At 35.9% G+C, this 21,410-nt stretch overlaps 1 protein-coding gene across 13 annotated transcripts in view; it reads right to left on the reverse strand.

Annotated features, from left to right (window-relative positions):
• BLTP1 (bridge-like lipid transfer protein family member 1) overlaps positions 1-21,410 on the reverse strand; it is a 113,219-nt gene that overhangs the window by 18,050 nt on the left and 73,759 nt on the right. For 5 of the 13 annotated variants that reach the window (XM_038178191.2, XM_038178192.2, XM_038178189.2 and 2 more), the window contains 21 exons: positions 21,092-21,298; positions 20,742-20,980; positions 19,931-20,175; positions 18,453-18,558; positions 16,029-16,126; positions 15,547-15,732; positions 14,441-14,609; positions 13,748-13,959; positions 13,320-13,518; positions 12,691-12,750; positions 11,498-11,724; positions 10,801-11,001; positions 10,470-10,600; positions 8,926-9,049; positions 7,857-7,966; positions 6,216-6,306; positions 5,540-5,602; positions 3,605-3,849; positions 2,490-2,705; positions 1,694-1,874; positions 315-507 (listed from right to left, as the gene is read on the reverse strand). In XM_038178191.2, the coding sequence (XP_038034119.1) occupies positions 315-507; positions 1,694-1,874; positions 2,490-2,705; positions 3,605-3,849; positions 5,540-5,602; positions 6,216-6,306; positions 7,857-7,966; positions 8,926-9,049; positions 10,470-10,600; positions 10,801-11,001; positions 11,498-11,724; positions 12,691-12,750; positions 13,320-13,518; positions 13,748-13,959; positions 14,441-14,609; positions 15,547-15,732; positions 16,029-16,126; positions 18,453-18,558; positions 19,931-20,175; positions 20,742-20,980; positions 21,092-21,298 (3,503 nt within the window). The remainder of the gene's footprint in view (positions 1-314; positions 508-1,693; positions 1,875-2,489; positions 2,706-3,604; positions 3,850-5,539; positions 5,603-6,215; positions 6,307-7,856; positions 7,967-8,925; positions 9,050-10,469; positions 10,601-10,800; positions 11,002-11,497; positions 11,725-12,690; positions 12,751-13,319; positions 13,519-13,747; positions 13,960-14,440; positions 14,610-15,546; positions 15,733-16,028; positions 16,127-18,452; positions 18,559-19,930; positions 20,176-20,741; positions 20,981-21,091; positions 21,299-21,410) is intronic. The other 8 variants (XM_038178194.2, XM_072037478.1, XM_038178195.2 and 5 more) reach the window with 7 other exon arrangements.

Genomic DNA, 21,410 nt, shown 5'->3' on the forward strand with positions numbered 1-21,410 from the left:
TACAGATACTTAAGCTTTGCTTTTCAGTAATAAGCTTTACTTTGTTAAGTGAAAACTGGGAGAAGGCCGTACAGCCTCTCTCTGTCATATGGAGTCTCTAACAGATATTACTGAGACTGGTTTGTCCAGAGATTTCTCAAAATGCAGCCTTATGAACTGCATTCATGCAGTCAAAACATCATGTTTCTGCAGTCAAAGTTAAGGTTTGATAAACATGTTTTTCACTCATGTCCAGACAGATCTAAAGCTGGTAGATTATATGAAGGAAAAATATATATCCATGACAGTTTTAGAAGGTTATTGTCTATAAGTACCTGATGGGATGGGTGGGGGTTGGGGAGGAAGTAAGGTGTTAGTCTTGCTGTGGATAGTGCTAGATAAAGGAGGAGATGTGGCAGTATCTTTCATACCATACAGCTTGGACTCTTTGGAAAGGGTTCTTGGCAACGAAGATCCTCGAGAAGTATTTGGCGATTCAGTCTTTAAAGTCTTTGAGTTGTAGTGTAACTGAAAGCAAAGAAAGATTAATGTTCTTTATAGCTCAATTCTATACAGCAGTTTTATGCCACGCCTTTCTGCTTTTTTCATTATTTACCAAAATATCATTGTAAGATACGTTACATTCCAACTCATATTCTACAGATACAGACAGTGCACAGAAAGATCTGAAATCTTTGTATAAAACACAGGTAAATTATAAAAGAAAACAAAAAAAGGAAACACAGCAACGGAGGAAATGAGCTATTTCTCTGTAAACCTTACACCTCCTGTACAACCAGCTATTTTTCCTGTCCACATAGCTTTCTTTCTGTATTACTGCAGGGTGAAACTAATCCTCTACTACAAGTCTGCATACACAAAATCACAAAAAAATAAAAAAGAACAAAAGCAATTCCAAGCATTCATACATCCTATATGTAGACAATACACTGTCAGTAAAATTACATAACATAATAAAAGCTGTAGACAATCTACAGCTATTACTAAATTTGACTAAAAGCAACAGGCAGGACCTGAGGCATAACTCTTATCTCTGAAAATAGCCTGGAGTACTAGAAGGTGGACGTACAAAGTCTTTCCACTAGAAGAAGACCTGAAAAACAGTCTATCTCATCTGAAGAGCATTTGATTTATGGCACTGAAGCTTCCATGCAGCAGTGATCTGTTTTCCTGCTCTTACTCCATAGGATTTCAAATCACAAGTACAAGAACATGAGAGCTTTGTATGTTATACAGGCCAACTACTAAGCTGCCCTTCCTATGAGTTACAGACACCAAGCAGACACATCTTTATTTTAAAACAGCGTAGAATATAAATTCCCTGTCAGAGAACAAAATATCCAAGACAAATGCTTAGACACCAAAACATAAGTGGAACTTAATTCTTTTCATTATGTAGTATCACAAACACTGTTTGTACAGAGCTTCAGTTGACACAGCTCTATTTGTGATGGTACAAACGAGCTTTTATTTTTATTCCCTCCCTAAGAAAATGAGGGGAAATCATCAGTTTTGAATGTAGTATTACAGGAGTCATTATTTCTATCTTAGCAGTACCTACAGAGCTGAAAAGACTTTGGTGAGTCACTCTGTATCTATGAAATTGCATATACTGCACCAATGGATTTGAAATCAGATTTCGGCAGAGAGAAAGACTCAAGTGTTTCCTTGCTCAGTTATACACAGCTTTTACCTTTACGTCCACCCCAGGAATGTAAAACACTGTTGTTTCCACATCACTAGATTTTGTCTGTAGAGATGATGGCACTTTCTTGCCAGCAAGTAAGTGAGTAGTAGATGCATAATTAGTTTGAAATTTCTTCTTTTTTGACGGAGACTCTTGATCCAAACTTCTGGAACTCCGATCATAACTCCTAAAATAAATACATTGGATGCTATTAACACCACTCATGTCACTTTATATGGTTTTAGAAAAAAAAAAGAAAAGCATTTAACTAAGCAAAGCAATGTGAGAATATTAGCATGCTTTTTCAGGAAAGAATGGGAGTCCTTAGGACCAATGAGGCAATGCATAGCCTACTATTAGTCAAACCATTCTGTTTATTCATGAAGTTGTAGCTACTTGTTTGGAGGCTGGAAAAAATAGAAAAAATAAATAAGAATCCATGTACTTGGAAAGCCTTAAATTTTGTTAATGGAAAATAAAATGATTAAAAAACAAACCAAAGGAAAAAAAAATCAGAAGAGAGGCATACACTGATTTTTGCTAAAGCAGTGCAATCCCCTGTGCCATACTCAGGCATGACAACTGCAACCTGTGGTGATGCTACAATGTAGTAGAAAACTAATCTATAGATCTTCTGTGCTTTTCAAACAGGTCAGTGCTTAAGAATCATTAATTACTTAATCATTAATTATTATATGGTAATAACTTAGGAGATGGAAATATCAGGATGAATTTATCAGCTAAAGCAGAATAAAGTACCAATACTCTTCTTCATGAAGCCACTATGTAATAAGACTCTTACCTTCGTAAACTAATGTCATCATGTTCTTGCTGAAGTGTTGTGGGATGCAGTACGCATTTTCCACAATCAATTTCAACCCTGATATCAAGTTCAAAGTCAATATTTCTCTCTGTGGTTGTGCCAGTCATACTTCTGTTTGTAGGTGTTGTTGGCCAGCGCTCAGTGAAGAGTTGGTGGACAGCAGCAAAGCCTGATGCTTTCTTGCGGGAGGTGCTCCTGCCAACACAATAATGGATTAGATATTAGCACAGCATATACCTGAACAGATGGTAGGAAGCGCTCTAGACTGTGTTCACACTAAGTATATGACATTTTAAGAAGTTTTCTGGAGAAAGCCTTATCTCATATACAGCAATGCAATGATCCATCTCTATTGATATGCTACTAAGTATACTTTCTTATGCTATGGTAACAGAAAGAGCTAAGCCATTCTTAGCTTAAATTCTCAATCAAGAAAAGGCATGAAAACGTATACAATATATTTTTTTTAATTTTTAATATGATGCTCACATTATTGCATCCATTTTGTGGAGTTATAAACACAGAATTTACAAGTTGGAAGGAACCCACAGGGATCATCGAGTCCAACTCCTGGCTCCATAAAGGACCACCCCAAAACCAGACCGTCTGTCTGAGAGCCTTGTCCAAATGCTTCTTAAACTCTACCAGGCTCAGTGCCATGACCACATCCCTGGGGAGCCTGTCCGAGTGCCCGACCACCCTTGGGTGCAGACCCTTTCTCTAACCCCCAGCCTGACCCTCCCCTGTCCCAGCTCCATGCCGTTCCCTCGGGTCCTGTCGCTGTCCCAGAGAGCAGAGCTCAGCGCCTGCCCCTCCGCTCCCCTCCTGAGGGAGCTGCAGGCCGCCATGAGGCCTCCCCTCAGCCTGCTCTGCTCTGGGCTGAACACACCAAGGGACCTCAGCTGCTCCTCACACACCTTCCCCTCCAGGCCCTTCACCATCTTTGTAGACCTTCTTTGAACACTCTATTAGTTTTATAACATTCCCACATCATGGTGCCCAGAAGATATTTTTAGCCTTCAAATTTTACTTAAATTCAATATTTCAAATGCATTTTTGAAATTTCCACGTTCTTCCTTAGGACCATTACTTACGGTGGTTTCCTATAAAAATATGCCCTCTCTCTGTCATGGTCATCCTCCTTCTCAGAATCCTCACTGCTTGATGATAAGCTGTCATCCCGACGTCCTTCTTCAGGCTGGAAGGGAATGCCAGGTGAGAAGACTGCTGGAGTTTTGGGTGAACCAAATACCGAACATGAGCCTTCACTAGCAGATGAGTAATGGGAGGGACCATCAATAGTTACAGACAACAGGTCCATTTCTGTCTCCTCTGGAAACTGATTGTAAAGAGACAAAGAGTAGTTAAATTTCTACAGGTATTTCAATTAAGAATGCATTAGAAAGCTCTGGAAATAATAAAAAGAAAAGCAAGAGTGCTATGAGGAAACTCTCAGTCCCAAGTTCCTCATAATGCAGTGATATCAGGTACAGAAACTGCAAGATGGATTATGAAAAAGAAAGAAATGAAAGCTTGGTGTGGAGACATTTGCCATCACCTAGTGATTGAGCTCAAGCTGTTAGCTAAAGATGTATCATGCTCTGATCAATTCATACAATCAGAAGGAATGGAAACATTTCATGTAAATTGTAAACATATTTTGAAAGAAAAGAATGAAAGGAAAAATCATCATCAACCTTGTAAAGGGGTGAAGTATCCAGAAGCGTTAGTGAGGTGTGCATGAATGCTAACACAGAATGTACGGTCTCAATTTGCAATTCTGGGCTGATCTTCTCCTCAAAATCTTGAACAAAAGTACTTTGACATGAAATGAACTTCAGGTCATTTTTCTAAAAGGGTCCTATCTTTATTTCTACCATCAAGAACACCACAAGGAATTTTCAAACACTAACTTCTTTAACATGTATGTGAAAAAAATATCTAAAAAAAAATAACACCAGCACTACCTATACAGTCTTATTATAGAGCTACACAGCCATCATCTGCAAATTCAAATGAGAATTGTGCTGAAGTTAAAAACTGGCATCATAATGTCAGTAAGAGTTTGGGGGCATGAGAGGGAGGAATATTCAACATTTGACACTTCTAAGTATTTGGTAACATTTTGTTACACCAACAAAACTTAACCTAACTGGGCTTTTTTAAATATATATTTATGTATATATATATATAGTTTATTTTTTGTATTTTATATATATATATAAGGTAAGATAGCTTTAAGGAGCAACAACAACAACAACAAAAGCAGGATGGTGAAGACATTTAAATGTGCAAAGCACATTTCTACATTTGATTTCTCCTCCACTCTCAGAAACAAGGATTTATTTCCTAAAAGGATAAGGTGAGTTGGAAGGTGTAAAAGGTATGTTGCTATCTCTAAAGTTGTTTGGGGGTCCGTTTTTGTTTTTATTTATTTAAAGAAAAAACCTACAAACCTTGCTGCTTTTATCCCTAAATATGTTTGTGGTTTTTTTTAAAGCATGTTAAAAAATCTATTTGCTCTCTATGTGTTAAGTTTTGAAACATTTCTTGCTCACTATGATTTGAAAATGTCTTTCTCTGCATTAAATATAGGAATTCCAACAGAATAAAGTGTGAGGAGACATCCTCCCACCTACCAATTATTTTGTACTGGTGTTGATGACTGCAATTTTAACACAATGCAACAGACGAGGACACCTGCACACACTAAAATCCTTCCAAAGCACATTCTTAAGTCTAAACTTATGTCACTTTACAGCAGCCTTGATCAGAGTCTTCACAAACATATGCTCAAAAGTCAAGTAATTCATTTTTAAAAGGCTACTAAGTTTTAGGTGTACGTGAGGATAGACTCAGAAAGCTCATCAACAGCCTATCATATTTTTCTCTTTACTTTACATATTTAAATACTTCTAGATTTGATATACATTCTGTTTAGCTTCATGCTAAAGAGATGGAATATTGAAAAGCAGCTCCCTGCAAGGTAAATTAGTTCTCTGGCAAAGATTGTTCCTTCTCAGAAATACCTGAAAATACCCTTCCCCTGGACAGCTGGATTGTTGTGCAATCCCCAAAACTGTTTTATTCAACTTAATTAGAAGTGAAAAGAAAAAGAAAAATTAAAACAATTGTAGTAATCTCAGCCATGAAAAAACAACATAACCGCAATATTTGTAAAATAAGAAAATATAGCAACTGAAACAAAATTGAAGATTTAACAATCAGTCTCAGACACACAAAAGGCTATTCCTGTAGGGCTACAGCAAACTTATTAATACCTGTTTCCAAAAGTTTAAATATATTTAAACATAAACACTATTAGATGATTCTTGCACACACCTAGTAAAAACTCCAACAGAACTGTATTATTATTACGCCAACCTAAAGAACCCAACAAAATAATACTAATATTTTCCCTAATGTTTCAATTGATTGCTAATGTCATCATTAGCAATCAATTAAGATTGCTAATCTTAACTGTTAAGATTAACAATTAAGAACTTGTTAATAGTTAGTTCTTAACACTCAAAACACATCTATCTTCTGTCAAAACAAACCTATCTTCCAAACATCAGTCATTTGAGGCACACACACATAAAAACATGGAAGCAATTCAGGTCTGTCTAGGTGTACCCATCTCATGGAACTTGTGATAAAATGGCATAGGGCATACAATTGTATGGCATATAAAGTAATTCTTACAGAATCTTGGATGTTGAAAGTTACTCTTGGCCCAGGAGATGCAGCATCTACCCGGATATCTGGGAGATCTTCACTGTCTCCAAGTCGAGAGCTATGAACAAAAAACAAAACACAACATCTTGTTTAGTTTTCCTACAGGATGTTACATTAATGCAAACATTTACCTACATGAATACAAGACAATAAAAAAGCATAGTCGATACTTAAAATTTTGTTAAGAAGACAAGTATTTTATCATAATTGGAGCACTTACGAAATGGTACATGAAAAGGAAAAAAAGGAGGGGCGAAGGAAAGAGAAGGCAGCTACTCGCTACTTGGCAAATAGTCTATTGCTAAACACTATCTGCCTTATTTATTTATGTGACTTTTTTTAATCCTGAGCCAACATGCAGAAATTATAGAAAAAAGCAAGATACACATGATCTACCAAATGGTGCATAAAACACATTGGCAGATTATGCATTTTCTCATCCAAGTGAAATTAATTATTTGGCCTTACATACTTACTACTATTCATTCACAACCAAAGTACTTAAGTTTTTCCACTGCTTTGTTTCTTATCATCCTAGCCAGAAGAATAATTGACAGAGCAACACAAAAGCCTAATTGTATTTCCTATACAACTTCTAGTTCTCTTCAGGTAACCTTGTGAAAAGGTAGAAAAGTGGGTTTCATCCAACAGATCTTGAACTAGAACATTCATACCTTCAACTCTTACTCGGCTTTAATAATCAATTATGCTAATTAATTCTGAAGAACAATTTCTTTTCAAAGGTACCTTGAAAAATAAACTTCTGAATACCTTTATTTAAAGCTGGTTTTTATTCTGGAATTTCTGCTGTCTGATATTTTTCACACCTGAATTATTTATAAGTTTCCATTCACTTATTTAAGCGTTCAAATTTAAAACATAAACAAATTTCTACAAAGAATTTTTATTCTTATATATAAAAAAAAAATCAAAGAATTCTAACATTCATCTCCACCTTTATTTTAAAGTCTTTTATATTTAATATATAATTACGCAGCATATCTTTAATTCCGAACTCTGAACTCAGCAGCCAGGCCTACAGAAGCAACAGACTCAGATGTGGATATTCTAAAACCAATGCAAATACTTTACTGAAAGGTGTCTTTATGCAAGTGTAGTTTGCTCAGCAGACAAATGATGAAACAAAAAAAGCACATATTATACAGGCGAGGAGATTACAGCAAGTTATCATTCACAAACTAAAGGAATGCCCCTTCCCTTCTCTCATTAAAACAGCCCTTCTCAAAAGCAGACGATTGAGAATCAAATGTAAAAATCAAATTTTTTTACACTATGCCTTTTTGCCTTATATGCAAGTTTTCTTCAATATGTCACAAAGGCAGGATTCTATTAAAAAGCCCTGTGTTTTTTTTCTCTGTGCATGCAAGTAGAAACATTTATTTGACATGCCACTTAAGTCTGCCTAAGAGTGAAAAATTACTTTTTCAAATGAGTTTACCCATCTTCCAAAATGACCTCCTCCTATCCAGTTCAACCACATACAACTCCTGCTGTGTAGTAAAAAAAAAAAGTAAAAAAATCTAATGGCCAATGGTTCCTCTTCCACATGCTGTTGTTGCCATCACAGATCTGAAATTCCCAGTTTACCTTGTTCTGTCCATTCTCTTCAGAGGTGGTCTTCCTGATGCTGAAATACTCTTTGATCGGCTGTAGCTGGGTTTGTAGCTGAGACCCCATTTGTCTTTCAATGAAGCAGCCTAAACCAAGAACAACATTTAAATGCAACACTGAGGTTAATGAGAAATAAATTCCAGAAAGCTGAAGTCTTACTTTACGCAGGTGTGCCAGTAAAGCAAAAATAGATTTTTGTTTTGTAATAATTATAATGCATCTCTATCCAGAGGGACAGATGAAAACACTGGCAAATGCTGATAAACTTTCACCTTTTACACTTGCTGGAATTGGTAGAAAAGTATGCCCAAAGTTAATATTCCAACCACTCTGACAGACATCCTCCCTACATACCACTTACAATAGAAGAACATGAGCTAGAATGAGAACACCTGTGACAGAGCTGCCAACAAATTATTATTTGACTTCCCTCTTTAATGAAGCATCATACTTGAAGCTGATACACTTGTGCATGTTCTGTCACTTTTGTTCCCAGTGTCTGGGGTGACAGCCACAAATCTGTGGACTAGCTGCAAAAGTTGTTGCTTTTTTGTGCAGTTTCTTCTACTGCCTTAGTAGCTTGTTTTTATTTTTACAGCACTTAATGCTGGAAATTTAATGTTCATTTCTATACAGAACTTGCTTACAGAAAACATACACACCAAATGGAATACAATACGCATCTATCGCTTGCCCAGGCTGGTAATGTGCTTGCATTTGTATTCATCAGTCCAATAAAGAACCATTTCAAAATGCTCTAAGAGTGAAGAGCGGACTATATCTTCAAATACATATGTTCTGATCTCGTGAATGTGCAATAAACCCATCTACATTACAGTACTTGTAAAATTTCCATCTTTCTATCCCTGTTATTATAGGGGAGAAAACACCCTTTCCCACCTCCTATGGCTAAAAGGGCACCTATATTGTTTGATATTCTTAATCTTTTTCTAACTCTTTTTTTTTAAGCCATTTTTTTTTTCCAGAAAATAAAATATGCAATGCAAGTGCTATGAAATTTTTGAAGTCAATTCATCCTGCTCACCCTCATACTGGATCGACGCAGCTTTTTTCGCACATCTCGGCGGATATCGTTCACAGCCACTGATTCCAGTTGCTGATAGCGCTGAATTTCTTGATTTATGGTTCCTTCACTTGCACCTAATTTTCTGGAGAAAAATCATGGGATGGTTATCTTAGAAATACGTAGCACTATGTTCACCATTTCAAAATCTGTGTTGCAATGATGTTCTGCTTTCCCTGGAAAATATCCCATTTTCTCATTTTTTTTCAGTAGTTTCATCAGTGCCAAATACAGCTCCAGAAAGATTTATCCTTGTTTCATCACACAACTTTTTGTCAGTTACATTTTGTTCTTGAAGAGGACTTCTTGATTTTAATGTTTTGGTCTCCAAATCAATTAGCAATGTAGACAGAGGACACAGAACAAGGTTGCATGCAAAGAGACCACAAACAACAGTTCTAACATTATGCTAACTAAGGTGGAGAATAAGAATGGCTATGCAACTCTCTGATTTCAAAAAGTACTAGCTCTAACACTAGGATTTAAGAACTTCTTATATACTTTCAATCATGTGACAGTTGTTTAATTACACCCAAACATAATGGGCAAATCTGAGACTCCTCAGCAGAATGAAGAAAAGCCCTTCTGTTGTGACAGTCCAAAGTCCTGTCACATCTATGACAGCCATCTACAGTAGACTACATTCTGAAGAAAAACAAAAAGCACACCACTGAATAATTACGAAAACTGTGAAGTTTCTGCTATTCTCAAAGAATCTCACTTTCCTGTAGCCCTTGTACATTGAGAAGACAGAGAGACAAAACGTAACTTTGATTACTGAACTCACATTAGAAGAAACACTTAACCTAAAATCCAAAGTTCAGATATGAGTGCTCTGGTGGATGCTAACAACTCTTTTATTCCAAGTACAAAAAATCAAGCATCTCCACTTTATTATTTAGCATAATCACCACGCTCTATATTCCCATCCCAGACAGATAAGTAAGTCTTAGCCTGTCTTAGATGACAAAAAAAAAGCCCAAACCATGACTGAAAAATAGTGACATTCACAGATAAAGAAATTTTACGTAATTCTTTCATCGGAGTTTTTATTAAATACAGCATACGTGATTTAATTTTAAAATATCACGTACACTAGACAAAGAGTTGATTATAAAGTTTCTTCTTTCAGTGGAGAAGACTAAGCTTATTACAGTTATAAAGCAATACACTTTGCCAAAGCAGTCATGATAATAAGTCAAGGAGTAACTACAACTTTGAATCAGCAGGAAACTGACCATAATCATAGCTGTAATGGAGAACCAGAAAGAATATAGACTAACTGGACACTTTGGAAAGAACTTGAGAAATTTGACAGAGTACTTGCATATATATTTTTTTCTGACAGATTCAGAAAGGACATTTTGTATTTATTAAATAAAGAAGGGAGAAAAAGAGCAATTTACACTTGAAAATCATAGTGCTGCAAGATAAGGAAAGAAAAGAAGTCAGCTGCAGTTTGTTATTCCCAAACTTTGTGTGAATTAAAGCAAAATCCAACTTACTTTAAGTCATCAATAACTTTAGCTTGCTCGTTGAGTTCTCTAATATCAACTAAACGTTTCACAAATTTTCTTCCTCGCTGTTCTCCAGTTTGGATACTAGAAGCTCCCTGCCGTCGGTGATCAACAATTTCCTATTTAAAATGAAGATTTAGTTAATGCCCTCATCAAAAATCGGACGTAAATATGATTCAACAGTGAAGTGAATTTCACACCTTAAAATTTGGACTAGCGCATGCAAAAGAATCATTTCAACTCAGAAGGCAGCTGATTGGAATTCTTCCAGTGATCCAAACCCCATCATTCAGTTAGACGCACTATAACTACTACATACATGTCCCCATGAGCAGGATCTGCCTGCTTTCATATGTGATCTGCTAGACTGAAGAGAATCACACTTCGCTGACCCCCACAGATAGTCTACAGGAACAGAGTATCGATGGTTTGGAGGGCTCAAACCCAGCAGGTGATTTACAATCCGCTGCCCAAATGTTAGCTTGCGTGCATCTCCATATAATGAACCTCCACCTGATTTCTAAACAACAAACAGGAACATTAGTGTTCTGGGATGTTTTCAACATCGGCAGGCAAGAGACATTTACAACAGCCATTAAAGAACACCTGTTAAAATAGCTTAATGTGAAACCAAAAAAATGAGGTTAGCAGCATATTGAGTAGAAGTACCAAAAAAAAAGTTTTCCTAATTTGCTTATGTTAATAATTTACTATCTAAAAGAACTATCTATAGTCACAGCTTTTCCAGTTCAGGTTCCTGAAGATAGGTGTCATATTTCCATGTTTCCAAATCCAAATTTATATATAACAACAGCAGAAATACATTCTGTGACTTCTTGCCTTTGAAGTATGGTGTTAGAAAGATAACTTTTTTTTTTTTTGGAACACAAGTTATATGACCCATAGAGACTACCATGTTATGCTCAAAAAACTCAAGACTAAGACCTTTCCATATTACTGAAATCTTTGTCAAGACTTCTTCAATCAATAGTACTTATTTTGGTTGAATCACTTACTGCATGTATGGTAGGTGACATAGTGTCAACTTCATCCTCATCTGACAGATCAGCTATGTTCACAGAGTTGAGATCAGCAATATCATCAATATCTTCTTCTCCTGTCAGTGTTGTGAGGGTGTTGCCTAAAGCATTCAGTCTTTTTCCAATGTTTGGATCCATATGAACATCGATACCACACATCTTCCATAACACATTCAGTGTCCAGGTTCCAGCACTGCTACTTTCTGTAATTATTTAAAATATATATATAATGCTTAACCAGTTTGTTTTTATTTTGTTTTAAGAAGATAAACAAACAAAATCCCCCGCAGTGAATTTTGTATTAGTTAGACAATGCAGCATTTGTCAGTTATGAAGCACTGTCTTTTCTGCCCACTTGGGAATAACTTCGATAAAAAAAATCATTTACAGCTGAAACATGTTTTAACTATTTCACAGATCTTAAGTTAATATTTCCTAATATATATATATATTATATATACACTCAGTAGAACTCCAAGTTCAGAACAGGATTTCTAGAAGCAGAAAGCCTAAAGGATGTCCATCTGCATGAAAAAAAGTCACTTTTTCCTTTCTTTTTAAACCATTTTAAGTCCTGTAACAGTGATGTTCAAAGATGTTATAATATACATATAATGTGTCTGTCAAATACTATGGTACCATGTCTTCCCCCGGATTTTTCTAATGAGTGCCACCATGAGTGAGTGCCATGAGTGAGTGTCATCACAAGCAAAACTATGGGGATAGGAGACATCGCAGGTCCAAAATCTGGGTAGGCAGATGAGAACCATCAAGCAGCAGATATGATGACTAAGACAGACAGTGCCAAGTATTTTTCAAGACTTTGAAGAATGTCAGAACTCAGCAGGACAGAGAGTTCGGGAAGACCAGGAGTTGCCTCTGGAATAATAGCACTGCTGTTATAAAGGACTATGCTCCAACCAATGGGCAAAGTTACACACACTGTGTTTCCCTAGAGGTAAAAATCTAAAGCCAGTGTTACTGACTGAACTTAAAACCTGGAACAGCAGAACAGTTCTACAAAAGAAAACAAGATACTAAGGACAAAAAAAATCCACAAAAAACAAAAGCACCAATCAAATTACAACATGGTTATAGAAGGATTTAATTTTCATGATTTATGAAAGCTTTATTTATACAGGAATTAAATTATTTTAAAAGTGTATTACCTGCTGCAGCTTGCCCTGTTGTCCTAGAACATACTTCATATGTACCATCTGGTACAACACCTATATACAAAGCACATATACTGGTTAGGCAGAGTCAAAGTTGCTTTAGATCAGCCTTTCAAAATTCCCCCTCAAGTCCCTCTGCAACTTAAGTGTAATTGGTATTGGATTGGAGTTTAAGTTTTAATTCCCACTGAATGACTTCATTCTTATTTGGTACAGTGAATTTATGTGGTTACATCCAAGTTTATATCAACTTGAGATTCTATTTAAAGGTTTGCAACTTCAGTGTGATGTAAATTAAGATCTACATTAGAACACTAAAAACTTATTTGGATCTTATGACATTACATAAAAGCTATACATGGACCTCTTTCAACATCTCAGACAAAACTAAAAAATCAACGCTTGTGGAAGACATACAGTAACAAATCTCTTAATAAAGGAAAGCAACAGTAATTTAACAGTAATACAACCTTTTAGACTTGTATTATTTTGCTTTCAACAGGCCAAAGTCTTTTCTTTACATTTATGGGGAAAAATCAGCAGTTTAAAAGGCACAGCAAAGGGTAAAAAAGGGGATTTACATCTGAAATACTACTGTGCAGTATGAAATCACAGCCACTTACATGCATTCATGACTAGATCTCCTCTTATTTCTGGTTTCCAGTCATCCCAACTTGTCTCAAAGCCATCAGCAAAGCGGATACAGAAGTTTTTAAAGTGACCTTTGCTAACTAAGGACTCTGAGGAGCAGGCAGTGATTAACGTGCTCTCAATAGTCAGGACTAAAGCAGAGCCAGTGTCAAGATCTGCAGTGTGGTTAGACTGGAAAAAGAAAATCCGAGAGAATTGACTGAAGATTGCAAAGTTAAAGTGATGTCATATATACATTTAATAATGTTTATAGTTCCCACTTAGAAAACTAATCCTGTTCTCATATCTTCTTGTATGTTTTCCTTCTCTATTTTTCCTTCTTCCTCTGCAGGAAGTTTCAAAAGCATCACATCTATCCAAACAATATCTTGAATTGCTGCTTTCTAGTAAACACAATTACCTGAGGTGTGTTTGTGATTGGAAGGCAAATTCCTAAGTCATTGACAGTCAGCTGAAGAAACAGGGTCCCAAAAGCTTGCGCAGAGGTTTGTTGGATTCCAGGCAGCATATCTACTACTTCTTTTGTGGCCATATGAATGTCTTTATGCAAAGCCATTCTCTGCTCATTCCAGTTGTCATATGCAGCTTTGTAATTCAACCAAAACAGCACAGCTTTACAAAGAAAACAGAAATGCTTAATTGAAATGAAAACATAACAGAAAAATGCACATTCACTAAAAAATCTTATTCTTTTCAATTTTTACTTTTTCTCCTTTATTTTTAAGACTGTAGATATGCATATACAAACACATGCACACACTGAGGATGTACTGAAGAGGCTCATGCTGCAAAGGACAAGAATAACACTAAAATACAGAAAACAATGCTGTTCTCATATATAGAAAATACTTACAAAAGTAACCTCCTCCAAGCCACCTGAGAACTAATCGCTCAGCAAATGAAATTTTTGACATTATCCATTATTGATCTGTTGGCATGCAGTAGATCTCCTCAATTTCTCAGCTACCTTATTTTACCAAACATTTTGATTTGGCTTGAAATAAACTAAATCTTTGATAATCAAGCCTCTTTGCCAAAAAAATGTAGCTTGCTCAGGATGAAAACAGATTTGTAGCAATTGTCTCTTCCATACCTCTATCAAAGGCCACAGGCTGAGCAAAAACAATTGGTCTGTTCAAAGTAATAAGGACAGCTTCTCTATCCGATGAGCCACTGATTTCTTCTCGGAGAGCATTTCTTAATCCAATTCTTGTCTTAAAATATGCAACTTGATGAAAATCTGAGCCAGCTTCTTCATATACCTTAGAACATTCAAAAATAGGAAGGGGGAATGGTTTGTGACACAGAGGAGGAAAAATAAATTTCTTTATTTGACAAAATATAAGATTACAACAAGAAGTAAAAAACTCTTCTTTCCCCTTTTCTTTTCTATCCAAACCTCCTTTGAGGATATTCAGTTTCCTCCTATCAGATTCTAATCAGTGTTAATTTTCTTATTTATCATAAAATGTTAAATAAAGTGACTATTTATATATCCGTGTCCTTTATGGAGACAGTACATTTATAGATGCTAAGACTTGTATTTTTTTTTCTAGGCATCACAAAATATTTTTGTATCATAGAGTTAGCGATTAGAAGTGCAAGTGGGTTTAAAAATCAGAGCTAAAACTGTCAGACTATGCCAGACAAACTAGGCCAGAATGCAGGTCTAACAAACCTTATTACTTCATGCATGTACCCTAAAAATGATAACAATATTGATGAAAACTTTGAATTTGACTCTATAGCAAGGGCATTACTGCTACAAATGACTAATAAATTTTAAGAGTATTAACAAAATTCCACAGTTGACTCCTTACTACTTCGATGCACGTATGTGAAAATTTTCTATTTTTTCTGAAAAGCTATCTTCACCCACTTCTAGACTCAAGTGAGAAGATTTATTTTAAACTACTTTAAAAAATGAGTATATTCAGGAATATTCAGGAAGCATTTCTACAATTGTGCACTACAGAATGCTTAAGTTTCTATAAAAAAAAAAAAAGACAAAACAAAAAAGCCCTCCACAGTTTATACTCACTCCAGAGCCTGATCAGAAAAAAAGGAAAAAAAAAAAACACACACACACACACACAAAAACAGCAATTTAGGACAGCCTCTTGGCTTGTTTCTATATTTTTAGGATCATGCTCTATTGGGTCTGAACACCACATGGAAGGAAGGATATTGAGCACTAACCTGATGTTTAACAATCTGTCCTAGTGCCAGATTTAAATCCACCTGGCATTTCCCAAACAGTTTGAGGTAGCTGCTACTTCCAGGCATTGCTTTGGTTTGTAGTCTGTTTGAGAGTTCAAGTTCTATCAATCCAGTTTCAAATCTCACAGCTCTCATTGAGGGAGTTGTAGCTGTCACTTGAATTCCCTAATGAATAAGGAAGACAGTTATTAGGATGTGGTTCAGAGACAGAAAGAGAAGTGGGTAATAAAACAAAAAACTCTTCTCATTGCACAGCCAAAAAAAGGAGGGCATAATGACTTTTCCTAACTCATTTTTTATGCAATGCCACTAAGCTATCTTAAAAGATTATACAGACCAAACTTGGAGTTAGATCTTTTTCTTCATGCAGATATGCTTGATGCAATTAGCTGTCACGTAGAAACCAAACTGTTCAGCCATTAGTAGCATCTAGAACCACTGTTTTGCCATTATACGATTACCTTAAACTGTAGGCTCAATGAGTAAAGAAGAATTTTTGGTTTTTCTCCATCAGTTGTGCCATCGTGTTCATTCCAAAGAGGTATTGGCTGCTCCCCTCCTACACACAAGAAATATTCACATTTAGAGGTCTAACACAGAAAGCACTTTAAGACATGTAGATATAAAAACAGGTGACATTGAATTCAGCCTCCTTTTAAACAGTAGTTTGCTAAAGATTTATAAAAACAAATATAGGTTGAAGACAGAAGACGTACACAGGTGCAGATTCACCTCATTAAATGTAGCTAACAGCCACCTACTACATATGGTCAATTGTCTTAAAATCAACACTACCCTACGTCTTACAGCAGGAACTACTGTGTTCATTAACTAGGTTTGCATCTGTGCAACTCCATCTTATGTAGCATGCAATCAGTATTTTAGTGCAACAGAAACTGTATTTAGAACATCCACTTCAGTATATTACACTAATTGGGAAGCTCCAGCCGTGTAAATTACTGTTACAAGCTGCAAGGACAAAAGCTGGCTTTTTCCCCCACATCGTTCTGCATTCTGCATCCAGACCCTGGGTCTGAATTGCTGGCACCCAACCATGTTCCTGCTTGAATTACCACAATACAGAAGGTAGCAGTCACATTTCAAACAACATCAGGCTGCTATTCCCAATACAAATTTGTTGTCTGAGAAAGCAAAGAACCAGCAAATGCTAATAAATCCCTCACAGAAAAACAGAGAAGAGACTAAACACTAGAGACTGAAGAATCATGTAAACTAAATCAAATATACCGTTCCTCATTATACCACTTCATTCTCCTCTATAAAAACTGTTCTAATAGAATAATGGCAGCTGTTAAAAGTTTATTCTTCCCCCAAGTGTTCTCTTTGTACGCAACACTGACATTTTGCTTGAAACAAACATCTGGCAAAATTGGTTTCTTTCTGGGTTTCTTTCTGGCTGCGCAAAATTGGTTTCTTTCGGAGATACTGCCATGTTCCTTTTTCTCCACTGCATCTTTTAACCCCCCTGAGTGTACATCATCTTGACCCGCAGATTTCTTTTATGTATGTTTGTGTGTGTGAATATGTACACACATACAAAGCTGTACATCGGTGTGTATGCACACACACCTTTCATTTAGTCACCACTTCCTAGATTACCTTTCCTCATGATGTTTCCAACTATTACTGAATCTTTCCACTAAAAAGCAGCTATACTTCTATAATAGTTTTTTAAGATAACTAAAAAAAAACTACTAAAATTCAGCTACTTGAAATTCCACCCCATTTCTACTGTTCTTTATTTCTTTGCTTTTCTGTTCACCTCCTCACCTATTGTGTAATATCCACAGTAAATTTTATTCATGTATTTTTTAAACTACCAAAGGATAACTAGTTTGTAAAACAAAGCTTCCAGCCCTTACATTTGCCTTCAGGGTAATCCCATATCAGTTAAAACAAAACAAAACAAAACATTATTTTATTTTTTCACTCCTGTCTTTGGGGTGACAGAACTTGTTTGCTGAAGTGAAATATCTCTGCATGGCACTAGCTTCTTGGTTCTTTTTCAGTTTTGGAGGGTTTTGAATTCTCTTTCAGATTTCAGACAGATTAAGTCTTTAACACTAACAGCTGGAAGCGCTTGGACCTATTTTTAAATGCCGTGCAAATTCTGATTCAGCCTACAGAAAAAAAAACTTCCATCAGATTAGGTAAGAAAACAGACGCTTTGTAACTGTCTACTCAAACAGCTGAACACAAATATTTCCATTTGATACTGAAAAAGAGACAGTATCAAGTGATTTTGCAACTGTTCTCTGCTTTGGTTTCTGTGATAATGCTTGTTTCTTCTGAAACATTTTTGGAAAAGATGAAATAAAACAGCCATTTCTGCGGTATATGGCATGACTGACAAATCAACCTAATGAATAGCCAAGTGTCTTTTTCATCCAATACTGAAACGTTCTCTAATAATAATTAAAAAAAAATATCAAAGAGCTAGGAATAGGGAGATGCTGGAAAAATACCAATATTGGTATTTACTGTTTTCCCCAGACACAGCTGTTTTCCTTAAAATAATATGCTGAAATTATTTTACATAATGCAGTAGATTATGACCTTTGTTTTGGAGGGGAGCAAAGTGAATACAGAATGTAATCATGTCTGTCAAAAGCAGACAGAGAGGCTCGTGTCCAGAATAACAAATTACCAGGTTTCCCAATAAAACATCCTGACTCTGAAATAGATACAAAAACTTCCAGAGCCTCTGTTCAAACTCAAGCTCTACTGCTTCCTCCTGTTCAATGCTAGATGCGAAGTAATGGTGCCTGTGAAATAAAGAGCTTATCTAGAGAACTATATAATGTTGCCATCAAACAAGGGTTAAAGATTTTATTTAAAAGTTGGTTTTAAGTGTTTCTGCTTACCTGAAACCTTCTGTATGACTTCATTTACCTCCTTCATGAACACTTTTTGCACAAATACTAAATGATTTAAGAGATCAGTTGTGAGATTATGTTCAAAGGAACCAACCTACAGGAATAAAAGCAAAACAAAACTTTAAAACAGTTATCATAGCTATGTTTTCTTTCTTTTTTTTTTTTTTTTAATAAAAAAAACTTTTATTACATTATTGGCATTTCAAAAAAAAAAACTTTTGTCTTGCAATTTTTCTGCTGTGAACACCACAGGTGAAAACTGAAAACCTTTGCTATTATACAAAAAAGTTTATTCTCCTGCTTAAGTTTAGCTTAAATACCAAAATGCAGGAGGTCATTAAGGTTCAGAAAAGAATGCAAAATTCTACTTAATTTCAGATCGTAAATAAGAACAAATATAGAAGTGAGCTGTCCACTTCTAGAAGTCTATTTCTTTAATTATTACAGATGAACAAGATTACTGATGTCTACAATGGTAAACTTAATGTGCCCAATCAAATCTTAAAGAATATTCCTAAGGAACTGGAGTCTTCCCAAGACTGTTTAAGTTTTCCATTGGATATTTTTTAAAATAAAATCAAAATATAGATATTTTATGAAATTACTTGGGCTTGGCTTTTGGCTCTCCTAAGCAGTGCCTCCCTGCTTAGATTTACACACTGAACAAATTCAAGATCTGTGAGTATTTCTTCAGCCAGGAAATAACACAAATGGGTTGAACAAAGAGCAGCACCCATGATCTTCTCCCATAAAGATGCTAGCATCAGAAATCTCACTCACAAACATGCTAAGCAATTTTTTTGACTGAAGAAATATAGAAAAGTGCCACTCTTCCCCACCAGATTAGTTTCTTTTAAGCAGCAAGATTTTTCTCTCTGTGAAAAGTATCTGTGCATATTGGTATGCAAATACAACTTGTGTCTAACACTGTGTATAAACAGAAAATTTTAGATCATTCACTGAGGGTGTATATACGATATATATCCTTTTATCTATGCAGCTATCTAAGCATAAAGAAATAAAACAATTCAAATACAAATCTTTAAGTATCTTTTGCACATTGTATGATAATTATCTGATATAGAAGCATAAGCTATCGGTTTAGAAGTTTTACTTGAATCATCAGTGTACTATGCTTTTATTCAAGCTGACTGATGAGAAATATTCACTCCAAAAATAAAAACAAAAAGTGTTACTAAATAAGTCTTTCTTATTTATTTGCACAAAGTAACATATTCAAAATCCTCCAAATATAGCATTCTTGACTGTTTAATATGTTGGGTGCTCATCCGACTAAGAGCACAAAGTTCGATTTCTATTTCATGCAATAGCAAATGTTATATTTGGATCAATCCGTAAACCCAAGAGTTTTGGAGAAGGCAGATAATTGAAATAAGATGAAGTTGCAGAAACAGAAATAAAACAGAATGGAAATAACTTAACTGTCCACTCTTTTCAACACCTACCTCAGCCACACAACGTAAGTAGTTCCCTTGTAGATAGTAGCCTTGTTTAGCAGGTAGTTCATCTATGCTCCAGATTTGATCTGAGTAAGTATCATGTTCTTCCATGATGTATTTGCCTGACATAGTGACGGGAGGAAGGTTAAGACTTGCTGAAGGAGGAATGGTTGACATATCAGTGGCTGAGACTTTTGAAGTGAAGCGCAATCTGTGACTTGGAAGCTCAAAATTAAATCTTGTCTGAGCACCTGTAAAAGGGAAATGGGGAAAAATATATGATCTGGCAAAAGAATTTCAAGTATTTTTAAATTTAAGAACACTTCTGGGATAATAAAAATCTGGGATAATAAAAATAAAAAAGGGCACGTATCTCTACAGCTATACATACCCATCCACAAGATTTTGGGTTCTCTCAGTTTTTAACGAAAACAAAGACTTGACTATATTTTGACAGAAAAGTGAGTCTAACTCATCTGTACTAAGGCCCTGTAAGAGTATTCTTGGCTAGCCTTACCAATCAGAATTTGATTAATCAAGCATCATAAACCGATTTTAACAGAGGGGGAAAGCTATGTATATGAATGCATACATTTCTTAATCCGATCTTGTATTCTACCTTCAACAATCATGTATTATTAAAGCAGGGTAAATTCTCTCTATGGCCCCACGTGGTTGAAGTACAGATTAAAAAAGCCAACAGCAACAGAGTCAAACCTATCAAAATGACTCAGCAGAAATATCCAGTCCTCTTGGATTCGTTTTTCAAGACCAAATGAAAAGCCATAACATTTCTGAAGTGTCAGAGAGCTGTTACCTGTCATTCCGTGACTCCTCATTCTTCCCATCTTATATTCTGCCTTTAAAGAGGGCAAAAGTGCTGCTCCAATAGCTATACCATCTATCATAGCACTGAATTTAAGAACTATAGGCTTCTTTTCTAAGCCTTCTGGCAGCTGTGGAAATTCATTTGTTTCAACGGGTGTTTGATTAATACTCGTTGGAGTCTTTTCAGAGGGCAAAGGAGTTGCAACGTCTTCTTTTGTAGGCTGAGGACTACAAAAGATCAGAAAACACCTCGTTATTCTAGCCTGACTCTCCCACATGTGCTCAAAGTAGCACAAGGCAGTTGGTAGTCTTCAGAAATGCCAGGCCAACATCACTTACGCAGTTGACGGTTGCCTGATGAGATCTGAAATCTGCTTGGAGAGCTGGTGAGAGCTGCGCACCATCATGCTGTGCAGAGTGGCGGGGTGCTGAGGAATGTTGATGCTGATGGCTCCAACCTTGACCACAGCAGCATTGTTTGTTTTCAGCCCCCTCTGGGCACTATACAGGGCCTGGGATTTGGCAATGCTGCATTTCACTACAGTTCTAACAGAAACAGAAATAGGACTTACTTGTGCACCCTTTAAAATAGTTACAGCTTTATGTTAAAATGGGTTTTTAAGAGTTATTTGAATACTTAGAAATTCAGCTGATTGTT

Source organism: Anas platyrhynchos, chromosome 4 (assembly GCF_047663525.1).
Source record: "Anas platyrhynchos isolate ZD024472 breed Pekin duck chromosome 4, IASCAAS_PekinDuck_T2T, whole genome shotgun sequence".
Taxonomy (NCBI): Eukaryota; Metazoa; Chordata; class Aves; order Anseriformes; family Anatidae; genus Anas; species Anas platyrhynchos.